Source organism: Eutrigla gurnardus, assembly GCF_963514095.1.
Source record: "Eutrigla gurnardus genome assembly, chromosome: 24".
In the NCBI taxonomy this organism is placed as follows: Eukaryota; Metazoa; Chordata; class Actinopteri; order Perciformes; family Triglidae; genus Eutrigla; species Eutrigla gurnardus.
The window spans coordinates 3,431,883-3,454,784 of NC_139935.1; the positions used below are offsets into that span (position 1 = coordinate 3,431,883).

Sequence of the window (22,902 nt, forward strand, 5' to 3'; positions counted from 1 at the left end):
TGCACTGAGATGTTTGAGCTTCACTGTGCAGAATGATGAATGTGCCGAGTGTGTTTTCACATCCATCTGCTGGAGGGGAAGTTTCTCTGAGCTCGCCTTAAATCTCACTTTAACACGTTGACGTATACCTGCAGGATTTATGACATCACAACCAGCCTGGAGCCAATCTGGGTCCGGGATGTCGCTAACAGAAGGGCCATGTGGAAACTCGAAGGGTCACATTAATATGGACTCCACGTTCAAGTCGGAGACATCTCTAATGTCCAGCTGTTAAACCAGCAGGTAGACAGGCAACAAAAGTCACAGGATGCCCTTTTGATCAAAATACCATCAATTACAAATATGATGTGCAATTTAGCTCTGTATAGTGATTTTCTGATACTTTATATGGTTATTTCAAAAAGTAAAACCACAATTTCTGTCAAGGAGTTTCACTTTCAACTAATTTTTCCACATTGATTTAAAGTAACACTTGAATATCTTTGAGTTTCATGTATTTTCTGCTGCTTTGATATTATGTTGGCTGTTGTGTGAGTTATTGTAAACATGCTGTTTATGGTGAGTTTATGAGATCAATTCTATCTCCCGTGGGATCACCCTAATACTCTGAGCCTGGCTGTGCTGTGTTTCTATTTTAAGTGTCCCTTATAATAAGCTGCTATGTTTTAATTGGCTGTCAGTCCAGGTCTGAGATTTAGAGAATCTTTTCTATACAACATTTAAACTGCTCGTTATTGTTTGACGATACAGAAACGACTTTATTAAGTCTATCTATATCTGATCTGGGAGCAGAGTGAGCTGTCATCACCTCGTGTCAAGGGTAAACAACATTTTTCTTTTTAAAAATAATAAGCGGGGGGAGAGACGTTGATAGTGTGGGCGAGACGGGAAGCGCGCAACACACGCGCACGCACGCACAGCTGAGTGTGGACGTCCTCGGCAGCTTCCTCTCTCCATCTGATGCCACTTCATCAACAGAAGCATGTGTTGCCAATACACCGACACAGAATCGATGCATGCCCTGAAGCATTACTCTATAATAATCCCTCGCAAACATGCACACGCGCGCGCACAGGTCGCACGCGCTAGATGCTGAGGAATGTCATGCCTCCCGCGTGCCTCGCATGCAGCAGAGTTTATTCCCGGAAACAAGCTGCAGAATTCAAACCAAACTCGCCACAGGACTGATTCCCGTCCCCTGAAATGCGCTGACGGGCGCGTGCGGCCGCTCTCGTGACACGCGCGTCAGCTGGACTTGCTTTGACTCAAACAAACTGCACCCAAACCGCATGAAACGCCAGCGGAGGAAGTGCGTGGTGCGCATTCGTTCAGCAGTCATCCTCGCTTTCCAGGGTCCTTACCTGACAACGTGCCATTCTAGCCGTTTGCCACCTCGGCTGCCTTTAATCCCGCCGAGCCGAGCCGAGCCGGGCCGAGCCGAGCCGGGCTGCAGCTCGGCACATCAACTGAACAGGTGTATGCCGGGAGGTGTTCTCCAAAATTCCCCCAAATGCGTGCGTAACCAGCCTTTCTGCGTATCCAGGTGATCACGCGCAAGCACGCGGCTGATGAAGGTGCGTGCGTGCGTGCGAAAAGCCACACTGTAGTGTGTCACAGCCGCTCGCTGTCAATCACAAATAGTCCCGGTGATGTCCCGGTGCGCGAGAGCCTCCCGGCGGCGCTTATAGAGGGACCGAGACGCCTCCTCCTCCGGCGCGTCCACCGTCTGGCGTGGTCCTGGTACAACAGGCAAGTCTCTCTCTCTCCCTCCCTCTCTCCCTCTCTCTCTCTACCTCCCTCTTCCCCCTCCCTCCCTCTCTCTCTCAGTTTGAGGTGGTTTTCCACATGAGAACAGGCTGACATGCTGAGAGTTCAGTAGGGGGTGAGAGTCTGACGCTGTCAATGCTGTGTAATAGCTGTAGTAGCACGCAGTGATACTGTAATCATGGAATTAAAGGTGAGTAAACCTTAAAGAAGTCGTGGATTCACACACCTAAAAACCAGCCAGCAACACAACTTAGAAACAAGAGGAATTTAGTGTTGCACTTCCATAAATACAGTTAGGATCATTATTATAAACTGAATATATAAGGAGTGGATGTAGTTATGGTGATATTTGCAACCAGTGAAGGAAGTGACCATATTTGGACTGACGAGGAGCGACGGGTGGATCTGACGAACACAGAAGAGCGGCAACCTTAATGGTTCTGGATCCATCTAGATTCTGGTGCGAATCTGTTAACAAATAGCTTAATATTTTGAAGGTAAATTTTACAGCTAAGCTAGCAGCGCCGTGCTAGCAACCTGTCAATCACAAGGTAGCCCCGCCCTAAAGCATCCCCTGCTTTATAGTCTATTTTTCTTTGTGTAATTTACTAAATGAACATCATGCTGGATTAAACTCATGTTTACAATGTTTTCTCATTGTCGCCCCCTGCTGGCCAGGCACTTTTGGGCGAGCGGTGATAAAACGCAGAGAAAACAAGGCCTTTCATTTCTCCTCTACAGTGAGAAACCAGAAACAGTTTAATTTTTCACCAAAGTTAATGCTCCATCAATCAGCCTTATGGGCTTCTTTTTGGACAGGATTTGATATCAGAATCACTTCACAAGGAAAACATTCAAAACCCGGCCCATCAGCTTGACTGATGGTGCATTCGCTTTAATGAAAAATTTAATTATTTCCAGTTTGGCCCAATCCATTACGGTGAGTCGAATGCTTAGCTGGTTCTTAGGTGGTGTCATGATGGATGTTGTTATTAATATCGATGACTACATGAGTAGTGTGTTGTTTTTTTGGTAAATAATCATCTTCACGCAGCTAATGGCTTTAATAATCCGCTATAGATTCTTAGTTCACAATCATTCTGTGAGAGTGGGTGTACATGTTTTGTAAAGATCTCATTTTAAAGTCAAGCCCATCACTTGACTGGAAGTGGGGAATAAATTGCAGTCGGCCAAACGCAAGTTGTTATTCTCGCAGGCCGTCCCTCCTTCGCTAAATTCCTGATTTATGCGTTTGCTGTTGTCTATTGACTTTTAACTACATGCCTCTGTGAGAAGCCCTGCAGCTTTCAGCACTCTGAAACATCCATCACACCCAAAAGACGTAGCCCAGGAAAATCCAACGAAATGGAGTTTGATTTCAGAAAATCCAAATGAAATGAAACTTAAATGAGGGACAATTATCGAGCGTCACAATCTGCACTGGCATAACTTGATCTCCGCTCAGCTCTGCAAAGTGTATTTTTCTTCTCATGAATAGAATATCAGCTCATTTCCTGGGTCATCTGCTGCTCGGGTAATTGGCTAACGGGCTGAGAGCATACTGAACACATCCAACCTCCACTTCCCGGGAAAGACAGCGTTAGTGTGCCACTTACAAGGTATTTTAAGGTTCTGAATATTATAAAAAACACTTATTAAATCTGTCATCTGAATGGGTAAAGGTTGAATGTGTCGTTGGTCTCTAAAATGACTCATTAAAAGGGCCAGCGTTCCTGTCTATTCTTCTATCTTTAAGCAGAAATTGAATATAATACTCATAATTGTGTCTTCTTTGGTGTATTATTGTTGTTTTTGTTAGCTTAGAATGGGCCCTTCATGCTGTGTTCCCCATTTATAAATCAGGCTTCTTCAAAGTATAACCCTTTAGAATTTCATGATTAAACAGCCCTTTCAGGAAGTTGCAATCACACGTTTGCAATGCAAATTAAACCAATCTCTTTGAATTATGCGTGACCTTGCAATTTTTTTACATTTCCACAAATAGAGTCATAATAGGCCGCCTGCACAGAAGACCCTTATGAGCATTTGGCACTGTGGATAGCTGAAACTAATGAAAGAATTGGTGACAAATGGCATTTTTTGATTACTTACCACGCATCAAAAATACAGCTATTCATCACAGTTACCAAAGATTAGCAGTTATTGTGCTTTTGGGGTTAACAAGTTAAAAAGATGCAGTATAAGTCTTGTGCTGCCAAGTGTGCAGTTAATCATTGTTTTGTACGGCAAGCCTCTTTATAATTAAAACAGTAAGGCAGTCTCATTTACCTTTTTCATTTGGCAATATTACCAAGAGGACATAACGAGGGCACCTTTGGGGAACCGATTAAATACAAAAAAAACACCACTTGTTTTTATTTATTATTTCATTTATAATCATGTTACAGTCCAAGTTGGAGGGGAAAACATGATAGTGAAGGTTTGAAGGTAAATTCATTGTGTATTTAGCATCTTTTCCTGCCTGATCATGTTGCACGTTTACAATAAGAGGTAGGGGGAAAAATCAGTTCTTATATTCATCGCAAATTTCTTTTTATGGGACAATTCTTTAATAAATAAAATTGATATTTCTCCCCGGAATCAATATATTTCTATTTATTTTTTACGGAGCAGAGCAGACGGGGGTGGAAAGCCGCTGAGAGCAGCAAGAGACATCTATATATATATATAAAAAAAGAAAATGCAGTTGAACTTTCACAATCCCCACGGGAACACGGTGCAAAACTGGTGGAATTAAATGTTAAAAAGTAAGATTTCGGAGTGACTACGGCTCTACAGGGTGTACATTTTCATTATTCTGCCAATAATCATCTGTGTTTCTGGGACAGGTATAACTTTGAATCTGAACTTTGAACTGGGAGAGCCAGCATCAAGCAGTAGCAGATGAAGACAAATATATTCTGTGTAAAGCGTAAACTATTTCTCGGTAGATTGACTTGTTAGTGAATATTCTGTTCAGCGTTTGGAGTACTCCTTCCCCACCCAGGTGCTACTCATGAATAAAGCTGGCAGGTCTGCTGAAGTGAGAGATGAAAGACTGCATGTCAGAAATTCAGAGGAAGGCCAATTATAAAAACAAGCACAACTCCAGTATTATTGCATTATGCTGTTTAGAAGCTTCACAATGGTACAGATCATTTCTGATAATATATGTGATATTTGTGTGTTCACCTCCAGAAGACGGGTCAGCCCCAAAAGTGGAGCGGATTACCGATAACTGGAAGGCAGCTGGACTGATCTCCGGCGCTGCCTGGAGGTTCTAATCCAGATCTGGGGACCGGACAGCGTTTGGGGTTTCATCTGCCGTGCCAGCGTTACTCCTGAACAGCCCTGGAGCCCAGGAACGCTGCAGACCCCCTCTCTGCTGGCTTTGATGTGGGAGATGCTTCAAAGACCAGAGACCATATGTCCAGTGGCGTTCAAGATCTATTCCTGCGTAGTAATCACATATTGAAGCCGCTGAAGTGTTTTCCCCCGACCGTCCTATCATTATCCCCCGACCTGGGAATATCTTCTATTCTGGGTTTAGCCTGCTTTTGCCAACATCGCGTCTGCCAAACCTGTAAGAGCATCATCCGCAGCAGCTGAGCAAGTCCGCCTGTGACACACAGCCCTCAAATTGGCGCGTCGTCGGCGAGCAAACATATGCCTTTATTTACAGTCATCACGAGCGTCATTAAGCGCCGCCGCTAGTCAGCCAGGGGCTTCCCGCCTGCTCATTGGCTGTCGGACGTCTTTCAGGGGTTTTGATTGGTTTGATTGTGACCTCCCTGCATGTGTGTGTGTGTGAGAGAGAGAGAATGTGTGAAAGTGTGTGTGTGTTGGCGGCGATGACAGATAGGAACACAGCCAGACCAGCTGGCTGAAAATCACCACAATCTGCTGCCTGGCTTAGCTGGCACGATTACACAAACACACACACACACAATGCACACGCACATTAGCGAAAAGACTTAAGTACATTCAATTATTCACAACACATTATACGCAAAGAGTGCCAATTAAGTGCTTAAAACGAGAGAAAAAAATGAAAACAATAGAAGTTCTGCATGAAAAGCATCACAAGGAATACAAAGCAGATTATTTCATTGCCATGAAATGATATACAGTTAATAAATAAAGTTATTTTGGTCCGTAAATGAGCATATAACAGTTAGCCTCTAATGAAACAGACTGATTTGTGTAATTTGGCTCTGACAGCAGCTATACACACTTCCCTCGCGTCCCCCGGTGAAACCACTGGAGTGTGTCCTCTCTCTTTCTCCCGCTCGCCTTCAAGAAGCGAAACCATTTGCAGGTCATTAAAATAATTTATTACAATTCTCAATGTTCTCTTAATTAAAATTCACTTATCGTAGTTGGGGACTTGAGAGCAGGGCCATTAAAGAGACTGTTCTCTAGAGTGTATGTATAGGAACGTGACTGTGTGTGTGTGCGTTAATACAAGCACCTGTGTGTGTGTGTGTGTGTGTGTGTGTGTGTGTGTGTGTGTGTGTGTGTGTGTGTGTGTGTGCACAAACACCAAACATGGGCTCTAAATCACTCTCTTTCTTGATTAAGCCACACTGGGAGGGATTACATTTAAGGAAATATTAAAGCTCGCCAACGGGTGGTCTCTTTAATCACCGGAGACGAAAACATCTTTTAGTCATGAGTGACAATCCCAACATTTTTACTCCAAGTGAGTTTGAGTTAAATAACCTCAGGATTACATCTATTATTCACTGATCTATTATCTGTAACCGAGTCCTGGTCAGCAGCACCTCCAGCCCCCCGTGAGCCTGAACAGGATAAGCGGTGATCGATAAAGGATGGATGGAATTAACCTGAGCTATCCTGCCTGCCTTTTGACTGTGGGAGGAAGCTGGGAACTCCAGGCTGAGACGGGGAGAACATGCAAACCCCACACAGAAGGGCCAGCCTTCGTACTTTTTAACAAAGAAGACAACAAAAGCAGGCTCTATACCTTTGCCATTACTTTAATGCAACACTACGGACAAGCAGCAGGCTGGTGAACTGTTTTTGTCCTCGTCAAATAACCACTTCTTAGGCACAGCATTCAAGATCTATTGCAGCTGACTCCTTTTAAAACAAGAACAAGAAAGAGTCCTCAATATATACTTGACTCTTCCTCCCCCTCACAATACGACTCCTCCTTTAAAAACTCCTCTGGCAAATCTTCACGCCTCCCGCTGAAACGTTTTCGTCTCAACCCTCAATCTTCCATCAGCGTTATTGTTTCCGATGACACTCACGCCACACGCCTTTTTGCTGCTCGGCCTTAAATTCTCTGCATAAACAGAAACGACAGCGAACAAAAAGATGCTGCGGGCAAACATTTAGCTGCAGATTCAATCATAAAAGGCCTAAACGGGGGTTTATTAGATGCAACTGCACACACACACACACACACACACACACACACACTGGGATGCAGTGTTCACTGTTTCCATGTGTCAGCTCCAGCTGCCTTCAGGCTCACAGGGAGTTTTTGAGGAAGCGCCCGGGTTGCCAAGGACCTCAGCGCCTGTACTGTATTGTGTCCCGTCTGCGGTTGCTATGGCATCTGTATTGCCGCGCTGCCAGCAGCGATAAATGTATGCGTGTTTCCCGGCGAGAGCCATCCCGCCGAGGACGGTGTCATTAGCTGCGACGAGCGCTGCTCGAATTACACAAAAATTCACATGGTGTAGAGAGAAATACACGCTTTGAAAAAGACTGGCACACACTGGTGTGTTGTAATTACCACCTCTTTTACTTTTACGTGCAGCACGATTAACAGTTAGGAGCGTTTTGTTTTCTGTGTGTCTTTGATGTGTGTGCAGGACGGAGGGAGGAATGAAAGGGAGAGGTTACCGGAGGTATCTGTGCTGATGTTTCATTAAACTAACAAGCCAGGGGAGTTCAGATCACCTTCAGCTCCATCAACCTGAACTCGGCTAATCCACTCATTCCATTTGTTCACTTATTAAAGACTTTTACAACTCGGCCCTGAGAGAAATAATCAGATAATTCAGTTGCAGGTTTTGTTTACTTATTAAAAGCATTTTCAGTCTGGAAATAAAATGCCGGCCCAGCTTCTCCCCCCCCCCGACAAGCAAGCAATTAACCTGTGTGACAGCCTCAAGCAAAGCCAACTCCTCTGTAATAATTTCCTCTGTATTGTTTGCGTCTCAGGGATAATTTCCAAACATTAGATCCCTCCTCTGTATCAATGTGATAACTGGAATTCTTATTGTTGTTTTTATTAGAGGAAACAGTCAACCATTGAGCCTCTTCTGTGATTTAATTCATTTAATTAGTACTTGGATACACATCATCCTGTGAATTCCTCTCAAGTTATATTCTGTGATTGACGTTCAATAATGGATATTTGATCATATCTAGGGGATGAATTTAAGACTGTCATAAGTGTTTACGTCTAAAATGTGTAAACTTGATTTCAACTGACATTGTAAACTCGAGCTACGAAAGCATGATTAAACTTGGTTATGCTTCTGCCTTCAGCAGTGTCTTCATTAAATATTGAAAAAGAAAAAGGCAGGATATGCTTACTGTACTTTCTTAAAGGTTATCTATAGGAGAGCATTAATGTAGCAGCAAACAACTTTGTGCTTCTAATCATTATGTATTATCAGTGAGTCAGATAGGGATAAAAAAAAAAAAAAGTTTTCTCCCAAAGACAGAAATTAAAGCGTATATTTTCTTCTCTTTTCTTGTTCACAGAAGACTCAAAGTGGTTTTAAATAATGTTATAACAGCCTAGAATGGATGGAAACAACCTGAGGGCTAATTAAATTGTTTAACTTATGTTTATCCTCTGCCACAATGGTTGATTAAGCAGGGAGACTTAGAGCTGGCTTTAATCTGGGACATGACAGCTATGGAACATCTGCTGGAAAATATGTAAAAAATGAAAATGATTTGAGTAAAACTGAAGAAATGTGTATGATTTAAAGTGGATATACCTTCATCAGCACAAGTCTCTTGCTCTCTCGTGGTTCCACTGTATGTTACATTTTGTGTGAATGTGACTTGTTGTGGAACAAATTTCTTTGCTTCTGGCAAATCAAACAATACTGATCCACAACCTGATCCCTTGAATTAATCCCACAATTTCAAGCTGACATGGCAACATGTTGGCTTCTTGCTCAGTGCTAAAGGCAATAGTTTCCATCAAAAAACAAGCCAAAAAACCCCACCTGGATTGCATGGTAGGTCAGCAATATGTTCCCTTCTACCTCCCCCTCCTGTGTCCAAAAACACTGAGCAACTGTAGCATCAAGTCCAAAGGCCCTTAATGAGTGTAATTGTAGCTTACGGGCGCGTAAACAAGTCAACTAACAGACGAGTAGACCCTGCGGCTAGAAAACTGACCGGCCAAGTAACACTTGGCCCATTAGGAAAGAAATTCTGATTGATCTGCACTTCTGCTCGGGTCAAATTAAATATAATGGAGCTAACCGTGCAGAACAACGGCCACAGTCGAGTCGGACGGACTCTAATTAAGCTCCAGAAATATGTAAAAACACATTTGCACCAAACTGTTTTGACGGATGTGCGAGGCTACTGTTCAGCTTCCCACCAATGCCTCCTCTTAAGTCTCATCCAGGTCATGAATGTTATTTAAATCAATTGACAGAAGACAACAGATGGTGGATGTCTCCGAGGAAGGGACACACTGCTCGGTTCTCACAAAGCCATAAAAGTCTGATCGCTCTCACGCTGCATTTAACTGTAAGTCAGGAACCAGAAAGGACCGGGGGGCTCAGGTTGTTTTTGGAAATGTGCCTAATGGTATCAGCCCTCACCATGTTTCTGTGACAATACAAGCCTACAGTGAATCTCTTCTCTCCAATGTTTCATTTTTTATTAGTTGGGTTTATGGCTTAGGTGCATAGGTGGCTTCAAGGCCCATTAAAAAGCTATTGTACGGATTTGAAAGAGGTAAAGCAAAGTGGCATCAAACGAGAGCCTGGCTAATACTGAGTTTTTGGAGGCCTACAATGATACCTCTGATTATAATAAATGAGCTTATACTAAATATTTTGTTGTACAGATATATACTTTACAGTTTGACTTCATTATTAGTGATTATAGCAACAGCAAATACAACAAATTAGTACATTTTCAACAAGATACGTCTTGAAATTATAAATAATCATACATCAAGTCACAAGTACACAAATATAATATCAATATCAATCTACTAAAAATAATTTGATCAACAATTAAGTTACTACAGTTTTTATACATAATACTTTTTTTACAGTAGTAATTTAAAAAATATATTTGAACACTTTTTCAGCACTTGAAGGGGCTTTGGATGAACAAACCAAATAAACCGAATGGTTTGAAAACAGAATCCATTCTGTGATTTTGATCTCAAGGTGTGAACTATGTCAGCTGTTGGTAAAACAGATTCTCCCTTGTAGCAGAGACAATAATATCACACGGGCACATAAAGGTAGAGGAGGATTATATGGCCCTGGTCTCCTGTTTCTCCTCTCAGTGTTATATAAGTTGAAAAAGGATCCCCGTCTGATTCGGAGGCGTGGAGGGTGCAGCTGAGGTTCTGGAATATAAACTATTTGCTAATTATAAACCAAGGCTAAAGCACGAGCGAGCCGCCGCTCCGATGCTGGGCTACATACCCAGAGGTTGGGGAAGAATTAGCATCTCCACACACACAGACACACATGGCCAAAGAGCCTCGGAGTGATTAGACCCGCCCTGCATGTGAACAGCAATTAGCTGCAATCAGAGACCTTCCCTCTCCTCCCCAGCCCTCCCACATGTCTCCCCCGGTCTCTCATCCCTCACTCTTTGATCTGCACATCAGCCCTTTCACTTGTTTGTGTCTGGCTAGACAAACCTGGATAGAGGCTGGAAAAACCTTGACACTGGCTAGAAAAACCTTGAAACTAGCTAGACAAACCTGGATAGAGGCTAGAAAAACCTTGACACTGGCGAGAAAACCTTGAAACTAGCTAGAAAAGCCTTGACACTGGCGAGACAACCTTGACACTAGCTAGAAAAACCTTGACACTGGCGAGAAAAACCTTGACACTAGCTAGAAAAACCTTGACACTGGCGAGAAAAACCTTGACACTGGCTAGAAGAACCTTGACACTGGCGAGGAAAACCTTGACACTGGCTAGAAGAACCTTGACACTGGCTAGAAGAACCTTGACACTGGCGAGAAAAACCTTGACACTGGCTAGAAAAACCTTGACACTGGCTAGAAAAACCTTGACACTGGCGCGCAAACCTTGAAACTAGCTAGAAAAACCTTAACACTGGCAAGAAAACCTTGACACTAGCTAGACAAACCTTGACACTGGCGAGAAATAGTGAAAAAAAATCATAACATCATGGGAGAATTGACACTTTGCTAAGTCCCGCCCCTGGAGCAAAGACAGGCCAATCATAGCTAAGCATGGTTGGATCTTACTTGTGCAGTTAGTGACAGGCTCTATGGTAGCTCTGAATGCTTGAGTACTAGTGGCGGGGTCAGCGAAGGGTCAACGACAGCATGTGAAGCTGTTTTCAATCTTCTCCCAAGAGAGTTTGATTGACAGATGGTTCATCCAATTACCTGCCAAGCACTTCTTGAAAGTGTCCTCTTCCTTTTTGTTTCCAGTGATGTGAAACTAACCATCTGGCGTGCCAGGTAAGCTGTGAACAGGCCTTCAGGCTGAACATCCATCTTTTAAAAGAGACACCTATAATAACAGCCTCTCTCCACTCCGCTAAGAAAAAGCTTCTTTTCTACTGGTGCTCCCGTTGTGTCAGGAAACTGCAGTGAATGTAAATAAAAATTAAAGAGTGACAGGAAGGAGAGGGACATAGCGGTGGATGTTGAATCTGAAGACACCCGGCTGCCCTTCAATGAAAGTCTGCGATAATAAGGCCGGGCTCGGGGAAAGCGTTGGGCGTGGCAAGTGCAAGGAGATAAAGTAACACTGCTGTATGTTTCAGCCTGCTTTGAAGCTGTAATTTCCTTGCCATGATTACCAGACTTGACGTGATGTCACATCTGTTGGCGGCGGGCCCTAATGTTCCTGCTTATGATTGCCTCGTCACAAGAGGTAAACGCGTCCCGATTGAGTCAGCTGTGAAAGGCTGGCAGACGTGCGTGCAATTATTCCTACCGTCTTATTTTCATATTATCATGTAACAGGTTTGCAATTTGTTCTGTGCCATTATAATAAAGTGGTTTTGACAGATAACACGGTTCACAGCAGTGTATTTGTACATACATATGTGTGTATTTATATACAGAACTAGAACACTAGCAGTTGTTGCCAGTGGGAGGCCCACCGGCCCTCTCATATTTACTAAAACACAACTTTAAAAACCTCTCCATCACGCCCTCCTTCCTGCTATCTCCTCGGGAGCACTAACTGTCATCATTTCTTTATCTCTCCCACCTCCATCTTCATCATGGCCTCCTGCTTCTACTCCCAAAAACCTTCAACCTTCGACACTCCACCATCAATACAGACTTTTTCTAAAACTCGACTCACCTCTGCTAACCTCTTTTTTTTTGGTATGCTTTTCTTTTTTTTACCTCCCCATTGCTCCATCTTTCTCTCCTTCATATCATCCATTCAACCTTTCAACCTCAGTGCCCTCGAGCAATCTGTCTACATTTCTTTCACTCTCTTTTCCACACTCATCTGGGTTTTTTTTCTCCAAATCATCTCCTTCATTCCATCTTTCATTCCCACGGCGACCTCGTGACACCATTTTAGGCAGCAAAAATGACATTACTGATGATGGTTTTATCAAAAAAACTAAAAAATGGAGAGAAAGAAAGGCGTGAGGAATCTAGAAGGGTGTCACAGATTTGACAGTGTGGGCGAATAAAAGAGAATGACAACAACAAAATGTGACAGAAAATGTGGAGACGGACAGCTTTACAAGGGGAGAGAATAAATGGAGACACAGAGAAAAAGATGGAGATACTGAAAGGAAAAAAACATGAGCAAATAGTGGAGAGGGAGCAAAGGGCGGATTAGAAAGTGCTGGTCTGCATGTGGATCAGGGCAACTGTGGATCTATAACCTCTTCTGAGCCGTGAGCACACATCACGCATGCACATCCAGGCAGACGACACTCCATTAAAATTAAAGCTGCTTTAACTAATAACGTTTTATATTAAAGGGCCAGTGTGTAGGATTTACTGACATCCAGTGGTGGTTGCACAGAGCATTCTACTGAAGAAAAACTGCAAAGTTAAGTTCAAGCAACACTTGTTTAGTAAACGGAAGTACTTAGTTATGTTAAGACCTCAAAACTACAAACTACATGAGCGAATCTAAGCTTCAAAAGTCATGAGAGCAGAATTTAATGATGTATTTCATATCGACCTTATTTCAGGCATCTGACCAAAAACACACTCAAAAATCCTACTGATTTGGAGACAAGGAACCAAGAAAATGTTGACACATTTCCAGGTTTAAGGACAGTATTTTTCTTTGCTCTTTTTCCTACCAAACTCTCAGAAATCGCTCGTTATGCTACAAAAATACTCAGCAATGTTTTCTTTTTCTCGACTTTGGTAACAGTTAAACTCAGATTCTATTAAATCACTGCAATGTGACTTAAATAAAGATTTGTGTGAATGCTTCTTGAATGTGTCCCGACGGCTGTACCAGCTTCTCAGCAGTGAGGCATTATGACGAGCGTTTTCCTCAGTGTTGTGACATTTTATAGATTAGCTGACTCATTCATTTCAGCCCGAGCTAACGTGTTGCCTGAAAATCAGGCCTGCGTGTACGCGGAGGCATTTTAAAATCTTTGGAAGAAATCACGGCGTGTTTTGAAGGATGTTCTCGGAGAAGGAAGACGCAGCAGGAGTGCAGATGGAAGGTGATATCTCTCTTTTAAATTAAACTCCCTCTTTTCCGCATCTTTGCCATCTCTCCCTACTTTATACCGTTTATATAACTTAGTTCCTCTGCAGTGAATGATCTGAGAAGGTTTCCAACCTCTTTCTACCACGATGACGCAAACACATGAAAAGTTTTTTATTACATTTATTGCGCCATAAAAAAAATATGTTTTATTTCTGCACGTATTTTTTGGTGGCTTTTATTTTCGTAGTGACCTTTACCCCCTTTATCGACCTTATGTTTTAATATCTAATATTCAGTGAGACATATTTTACATTGTTATGCCTTTAAAAAACTTTTTGGGGGTATTTCAGGTAGAGTAGATTCTCCCCAATAGGGAGATGACAGGAAATGAGGAAGTAGGTGTGATTCATTGGCGACGCTGTAACATATTGTAGAAAGTGAGATGACTTTTGATGATAAATCAGCTCATATTCATAGACTACACCTTTAAACTGCGTATAATATGCCCCCCATAGGTTTTTGGAGAGCCGTTGTGAAGCTCAGGGTGAGGCTCCAGCTGTCACGATCAAATGATATCACATTTCTTTTCCCTTCGTCTCCTTCTTTGTATTATTTGAGACTAAATTGTCTGTGAAAAAGTTAACTAAAACTATTGATCCGCACCACTTTGACGAGTTGAAAATCCCGACTAATCCAAACCCGGGGAGGTTTGACGTGATAAGGCGGGTTTTTTTTGCATTCACACCCACCCGTTACCCGATCCTCGCTTTGACAGCGAACACACCACGCAAAGTCACATCCTCTGATGACGCCGCTCCGACTGTCTGAGCGCGGCGATGATAACGGAGGCTTGACAAATCAACGAGGCACCATAATCTCTGCATGGAGAATGTTTTTTTTGGGGGGGTTGACTTGACAGCCCGGCGGGACTCTTCCACTGACCTGATTGATCAGAGCGCCCCCCGCTGGGAGCCGTTGGCCCACTTCCATGAGAACGGAGAATGCAAGCTGATTCAGAAGGAGCCAAAAAGCCACTTTTCCTGGTGGGACTCCTGGTTTTTGTATGCTCGGACATGTGCACACGTCTGACTGGACGGGGAGGCGGCTCCTCTGGGATCCTCCACATCCACGCATACGATCCGCTGGCCTGTGGTGACCCAGAAACTCCAAGTGGGTCGGATCAAACCCTGAACCCTCCACTCTATCCTGAGTGAGCCAGGAGGGGTGTGATGCTATCCATCACTACTCAGTCATTCATTTCACCAGCAAGCCTTTTTGTTCCCCCCAAAGAAAACAGCTGTCTTTCTTCTTCGCCGACTTCCTAGCTGTGCTGTTGTTTTCCCCTCCATCCTCTCTCTGCCTCCGTCCATCCAACCTTTCTGTCTCTCTCATGCAGAGCCAGACTTAATTCCCCAAAGAACACACATTCATCTTCGCTGCCAGCATCTCACACGTCTCTCTCTCTGAGGACGGATGCAACGCCATCGTCTGCCTCTGCTGCCATCTTCTGTCCAGAAATGTCATCACCTGGTCATGCAGTTGGGAGGTTAAAGTTTGGAGTTTTGCACAATGTGCTCCTTGGCCTCGGAAACAGGTCGTAAGCTAGTTAGCCGGATGCTTACGAGTGCAAATAAACACACTGGTTACAGCTTTTTCTGATTGTATATCAAACAGTCGACAAAAATGGAATTTCCCAAATGGCGTTCCTCAGTCAGGCTTGAAAAATAAGCAGCGATTCATCTTTATCGTTTCACTGAGCTGCATTCAACATGACAGCTGTTCTCAGCTCAGAACACAACATGTTGTTTGTTTAGCCGTTTATTTGTCCGGTCTTCTTCTTCTTCTTTTTTTGGTTTCTTTATTTGGTACGCAGCAGCTGAAGATAAGGAAAGAGCAGGGTACTATAATGTTTGATTTATTATTCTCTCTCCATCCTCAGCGCTGCAGAATGGCGGTTTTATAAATGCAAAGTGAAAGCTGATATTAACTGAAAGTAGGGAGCTAACAATGCTGCTGTTCTCAGATCTGTAACCCCGCGCTGATGACATATAAGATTACGATTTAAGAGGCACCAATAATAAAAAAAACACCAATGAGGGACAACTTTGACAAAGCCTCTTTCACTGGACTTTAATTAGGACAATATATGTCCGGAAGTCAACGCCCAGAGACAAATAGGAAGATAACTGTGAACAAGACAAAGGAAGAAAAGGAAAAAACGCTGTTTTCAGCAACTCCTGAATTCACCTGCCTGTCTGCTCCAATCAGGGTTTAGCATGCAGAGGTCTGTGCCTACAGGCAAGGAATGATGGGTAATAGTAAAGTGGTTACGGAGCTGTGGGTCGTGTGATAACAAGCCAGAGATGGCGACACATGCAGAAAAACATGCACACGAAGAAAGGTTGTCAATGTTGATAAATTCTACAATTTTAAAAACCAATTTACAAAAGTAGACACACACACACACACACACACACACACACACACACACACACCCTGCAGGAGGGATAAATCAACATGTCATCGGCTACATACTTGTGTTGCTAGAGGTGGCATATTAGACCAAATTGCCAATTATACTAAAAAATCCAGAGCCGAGGGAAAACTGTCTGTATCCATCCATCTACCGTGAAACAACATGACATGACAAAAATGATACTTTGTTTAGAAAATGAATGGTGGCAATTACAAACTAATAAAACATGAATAGCATGTAAAAAAAAAATTCATTTATTATCTACTCCATGTTCCCTTTCAATCAAATCCATTGTGTTTGATTGGGTCGCTAAAAAGTGGGCGAGCTTAGACTGTAGTGGATCCTAAAAATGATGTTCCCGTACACAGACTTTCACCCAGCAGACTGATGTTCGAGTCACCCTGTAGGTGACTGCCACCCAGAGTACAAACCAATTAATTACATCTAATAAATACAGGCTGGTGGTGGCTTAGGTTTTTTGGGACCTAAAAATTCACCCAAAATCACTTGGCGGCGCCCCCTTGTGGCCCACACTCCTCCTTTGTTGCGATTGATTGATTCATGGTTGTCATGATATTATTGGTTGAATTTTTTTTGGTACTAGCTAACGTTAACGCGTGCTATGTTTTGTTTTACAGGTTTAAAAAAAGATAATTGGAGGTTTGAAATACAAAGAAATTGATTTTTTTTGTAATTGTACATTTTTTGTTGCTTTTTCCAGTAATTTTCTGCTTTAAATGTATTACTTTTTAAAGATTATCTTATTGTAATCAATTATTGTTGATATTGTTGAATACAAACCACAAAAAGAAAATTGTTTAATGCAAGTTTTTAGTGTTTTTAATCCCAAGGGGTTAAAACATGACATATCTATCTATTCTGAATATCTGATTATTCCCCTTGCAGAGTTTCATTCCAAATCTGAAGGGTCGTTTGCTTTTCTTGCCAAGTCTCTGTGAATAAAATGAGTTATTGTTATATGAGACTGATTTTTAAATTAATTATAGGTGAATTTAATACATTATTACTACTATAATTATGCATTTTTTTTCTGGAAATGTACTAAGATAAAGCGAATGTTTTCCTGGATACATGATATCACACAGTAATGGTATGTTAAATATTTTAGTGGAGACACACAGCTATATTTAGCGACTGACAGACAGTCAAAGCGGCAGCAACTTGGGTGGTCAGAAATATGACAGGGACGGAGATAAAATACAGAAGAGGGGAGAGAAAAAGAAGCTGATGTTATCCAGCAAACAGGAAGAGGGAGATGTAAATAGAGAGAAGACAGAACGACAGTGAGAGGAAAGTGGGAGGTTGGAAAGGTAAGAGACAGAAGGAAAAGGCATGGCAACCTCCCGAAACTGAATCTGACACCAAACAACAGCCGTCCATCAGGCCAGCTGACCGCTATTTCCAGCATGAGATGACCCACCAGCTGTACCGCGGGGGAGTGGGCGAGAGACAACCACAGAGACAAGAGAAAGTGAGGGATAGAGAGACGGTAAAGGGGCTTTAATCATTCAGGTCACTCAAGGAAAAGTTACAGTTTCCCATTTAAACAAAAATGTCTAGTTGACCGGTCCAGGTCATCTCGACTTTACAAGCTCCAAAACAGGAAATACAATCTCACACTGTGAGAGAATCGTTGTCATGGTGACACAGAATGCAAACACATTCGCCCTGATCACTTTTAGCCCAGGGTTGGGCTGCGTGGCAAGTTAGCACGGAAACAATTTACTCCTGTTTTAGTCCTTGGATTTAAAAAAAGGTGCCGTGTGTGTCGCGTTTCCAGGCATCTTAATGGAATATAATATTAATACGGGCATCGGCTGTTTTTAGCTCCGATGATGCCGTGTGTCAACATCCTCTTTGCAAGAGGAAGGGACAGTGCTCGTGGGTAGTACACTTTAAGTTTTATGAAATATAAGACAGCATTGTGATAGAGAAGGTGAAAAGGTCAAGGTCACATTTACATTCAGCAAACGTCTAAAAGTAGCCCGCAGTTAATGCCTTTAACATTACCAATACATGATTACATCTGTCACATACAGGCAGGTGCACCACATTCACTTCAAATAGCTCCTGGTTCAAAATCATTAAACTTTTCTAAAAACACTATAATTCAGACACGATTCCTCCTCAAAGTATCGGTACAGAAGCCCTGAGAGTCAAACTGTAAATCAAATATATTGATCTAATGTTTTCTCTCCTGTGTTCATGTCAGGATAATCCAACTAAATGCATTGTATTTAATCTGTGAAACCAGGCCAACAAATAAGTTATGGCAGGTGACTTATTTTTTTCAGGCTGTTTACTGTTGTAATACGAATTTAGGCCACAAGAGGCTGAAGTTCACAATACATCAAAGTATTAAAGTATTGCTTGTGTGTTTTCTTCAAGTTTTAATTTATACAACTTGCTTACATACATAATATGTATATTATATGTGAGTATGTAGGAATTAAATGTACCTGGATGAAAACACTTTACGCTTCAGCCTCTTGTGGCCGAAATCAGTATTACAACAACAAAATATTTGTTGCTTTTTTTTCTCACATTAAAAAAAAAGTAATTTAAGAAAATTATCATTTTTCTTGAGGAAACAAAAAATGTTCAAGCATCTGACTGGACCCAGTTTTGCGGCAGCAGATTCATAAATGTATTCCATTAATATTTTGTCTAATAGATTTCAACTGGACTTCACTTTGACGTGTTTCAGTTTCATGGAAAAGTTTGTGATTCTGTTTGAGGAGTTGGACCGAGCGAGGTTTTTAATATTACATAAACAATATGGAGCGCGCGGATCGATACACAGCAACACGCGCACCTGGCCTCGCGCACACACTAGGAAAGCTTTGATCTCCTACCGGATCGACACTTGATGATCTCTCCAAACTCGTCGTCCGCCGGCTCGTCGCAGTAGTCCTCGGGACGCACGCCCTCCGCCATCGATAACAGGGCTCCGGGCGTAAAAAAGTTCACTGTGAGGAGAGACTTAACGGCCCGCCGAACTCGAGCAGGAGGAGCGGAACAGACCCAAAGTACAAATCCAGACCGGGCAGGCGGACGGCGGAGCGCACGGTGTTGACGCGGTGCAGACGGGGGAGGACGGAGACAGGAGGAGGACCGGCAGGTTCTGCCAGACAGGGAGAGACGGGGCAGAGCAGGTGTGGGGGTGGGGGTTGCATTCCCACCTCGAAATAGAAGGATGCTTGGAGGTGGTCTCCGCGGGCCTCCGTCCCGGTCGGCGGACGCCATGCGTAAAACCCGACACCCGTCGGACGCATTAGTGGACGCCTGTTTATTTCCGCACTGGGGCGATGAGGTAGTTGCCAAATATCAAGGTGAGTCAACAGACTCAACTTTGTCCCCCTTTCTGTGGGTGGTGGTCACGTGGACCGCCACACATTTAAATCCAAGCAACCCACCCGAGTTTGGTACTGATCCAGTGATGTTCATGGATGTGGGTCACCACGGGAGCGATGGGTGAGCTTCGCCTTCATTGGATGAAATGTGATTTACTGTAAACTCTGGAAGGGAGGACGCTCACCGCGGTTACATGGCAGCGGCGTTACACACTCACTAATATTAGATCTGCTGATATACTGATATATGAAGTAGGATACTCTAATGGCTCCATTACGCACGACGCGCTGCGCATTTATGAGGCCGAGAGCTGCTATTATTAGATCTGATGGTGAGATGGATTCAGGCGTGTCTCCGGGAGACAGACCCAAACCACTCAAAGGGGGGGTGGGGGGTGCAAGTGAATGCTCCTAAAACAGAAAGCATTGGCATCCCAAGTAGTCCGCCTGTCTGGACGGTCTGCATATGTGCATATATATATATATAATTATATAAATATACTTTTAAAAGTGTTTTTTTTTACAGAGAAGATCTTCAAATCCTCTTAAACATGCTCCACTTTGAATTTAAACAGGTTACTATTAAATTTACCTCCAGATTTTTAGGAATGTGCTTCCTAAAGCACCAATAAATCCCTTCAACTGTCCCATCTGCTGTAAATGTTATATCACCTCTTTAAGTCTTGAACATTAACTCTTTTAAAACTGATAAAAGTGATTTTGTTTTAGGTTTTTTTCATTATTGTGTGTTTTTTTTAAATATGTATGATGTTTTCTTGAGCTTTCATTCCTTTAATGTTGCATATAGCACACCTAGCTGGTAGTATGTTTTTTTTCTCTCTCTCTGGGTAGTCCTGGCAGAATGTGGACAGCAGGGGGCAGTCTAAGCATTGAGTACAGCAGGAATCTCTACTTTAAAGGAGGCCAGTCAATCAGTGGATAAATAATGATTTCTGATACTAAACAACAAAAGGAGCTGAAGTCGATTCTAAAGAATATAAATGCAGGAATCATCCAGTGAAGTGTTTCATAATATCTTGTCAGATTATTCAGTGCGTTTGATGCTTGATGACACAGATGTGTGTCATTAAGAGAGCTAATCCGGACTGACAAGGGGCGTTGCCCCTCGGTCGACCTCTGACTATCCTGGGAGGTTTTTTGGCAGCGATGCGTTGGCAGAGAAACCATCTCACTGCTGGAATTCCCAGTCTAGCAGTTGTGCTGTAAAATTAGCTCAACTCATGATGCGTTTCTATCATGCAAAACAATTTAAATGTGTACTACACAACTCTCCACGTGAGGTAATCATGCATTTGTTTAATTTATTACTGTATTATTTTTTAATTTAAACTTTTAATTTTGTTGATTTGTTTAAATAAACTTGGATTTTCTTCTTATTTTTGCAGAAATCACATATGGCACCAGGGGGTTTGGGGTGGAAGGAATACTACTAAAAAAGAAATAGAAGTTTATCTTTGTTATAAACCTTAATGCTACTGAATCTAATTGCACCTGTTAGATGAAGAAAATGATGTATGAGACAATTAAAAATCCAACATTTGTAACAAAATGTACAGTTCACAGAAGAGTGGAAAATGAATAAATACAATTTTAAAAGGTAGTCAACAATCCAAACAAGACAAAGTCAAAGGCCTTCTACTGCTGCCTTATCACAGACTGTTGTGTAACTCTAAAATATCCTTTCTCCTGTATAATCTGTTCTCTGGTGAAGTGGCCCGTCACTGCAGCAACCAGAAACCACTTCACAGCATCTCTCGGGCTCTTTTTGTCACTCACAGGCCTTCAGAGACAAAACACACCAAAACACACGGCCTCTGCGAGGACAAATATTATATTAAAACGTTTTTTTGGTTTATTTTGCTGCTGCTGGAGACAGTAACTGTTGTTATGATCAAGTGTTTGCTCTGACTATCTGGGGGGCAGTTTCAAGCATAGTATTAAACCTGGAACTTCCTCCCTGTTTGTAGGAAATGTGTACAAACAAACAGATGCTATCTCCAGTAAATAATAATAAAGTAACATTAACACAGACTGTATCCCTACGTAGCGCTCCAACGTCGTGCTGAAGTCACACAAACCCAATACACAATAATCAATGTTATTGATGCAAGGAAATGAATAGATTACAGTCGATACGCAATGTGCACGCGCAACGTCAAGGCTCGCGCCTCTCAATGACGAGCGCGTGAGCGGTGAACAGTTAACTTTTGAGCAGTTGGTAAATTTGAATATCTGACGCGCCCACTTAACGTGTCACACTGTACAACTTTTCACACAGGTTCGATACCGGAAAACATTATCTTACCGTCAAACCCGGAGGCCTTGGTACCGGAGAGGAGGGGGGACGTCCCGGGGGTGTGCCTGGGCGTCTCCGGGGGTGTGCCTGGGCGTCTCCGGGGGAGTGGCTGGGCGTGTCCGGGGTCCCCGCCATGTTTGCGGTGACTCTTGCGGAGAGCTAGCGGCTAGCAGGCGGTTAGCATACACCGAGAAGAAGCGGCTGACGACGTAGTTACGGGTTTTAACACATATTACTCACATAAACATATATAAATATTAACGACTCGACCATTCAATGCCAGGTCTCCACGGCGCTATGTTAGCTAACGAGCTAACGAGCTACACCTGCACCCACTCGTCACGGGAAAAGAACTGAAGCTCCACCTTGTGGTGCAATTCGGTAATGCAGCCAAACGTCAAAACTCGGCTGACCTTTCGCAACAGCGCCACGCGTGTAAGGAGAAGGTATTACAGGTATATTTAATGCTAATATAAGGGACAACATTGCATTATTTTCCTGCATTCATATTTGAAAAAATGTTTTTTAATATGACTAATGAATACTGGACACATTTATTTGTAATATTTGTACATTGACCCCCCCTTCTAAAAGCTGTATTGCTGCTACACAGAAACAGTAGTTAGTTTTTCGTGACTATTCACAAACTGCCGTGAGACCGGATTGAGATATATCTCGATTGCACTTGATTCATTCTACCTTGGTGGTTGTTTTCCTTTTTCCTTTTTCTGTCACAGCGTACCTAGAAACCAAAGTGCATTGCTGCAGAGTATTCTGTGCTAAATTTAGATGACCAACGTCACCGGCTGTGTGAGATGATATTGAATGTGAAATAAGCACTGCAATAATCGTTTGGGTGCTGAATAAAGGGGGACAAAAGACTGAGACAATGAGTGAGACGGAGACATTCTCTTCAGTGCTTTAATGTGCCAACGTACAAAGAGATAAATGCTGATTACTGACATCTCTACAATGCACACAACACACATGCGCGCACGCACTCACTCACACACACACACTCACACACACACACTTCCTAAATCCCTATGCACATCATTAGACAGTGCAGCCTACTGGGAGATG

General features: G+C 42.7%; 1 protein-coding gene across 1 annotated transcript in view; it reads right to left on the minus strand.

Annotated features, from left to right (window-relative positions):
* The window catches only part of LOC311009907 (dystrophin-like), a gene marked incomplete at its 3' end in the record, with an annotated part of 116,200 nt that extends 96,792 nt beyond the window's left edge, over positions 1 to 19,408 (minus strand). The window contains exon 1 of the mRNA XM_084004349.1: positions 19,005 to 19,408. Coding sequence (XP_083860475.1) covers positions 19,005 to 19,395 — 391 coding nt within the window. The 5' untranslated portion in view covers positions 19,396 to 19,408. The remainder of the gene's footprint in view (positions 1 to 19,004) is intronic.
* Between the last annotated feature and the right edge of the window lie 3,494 nt (positions 19,409 to 22,902).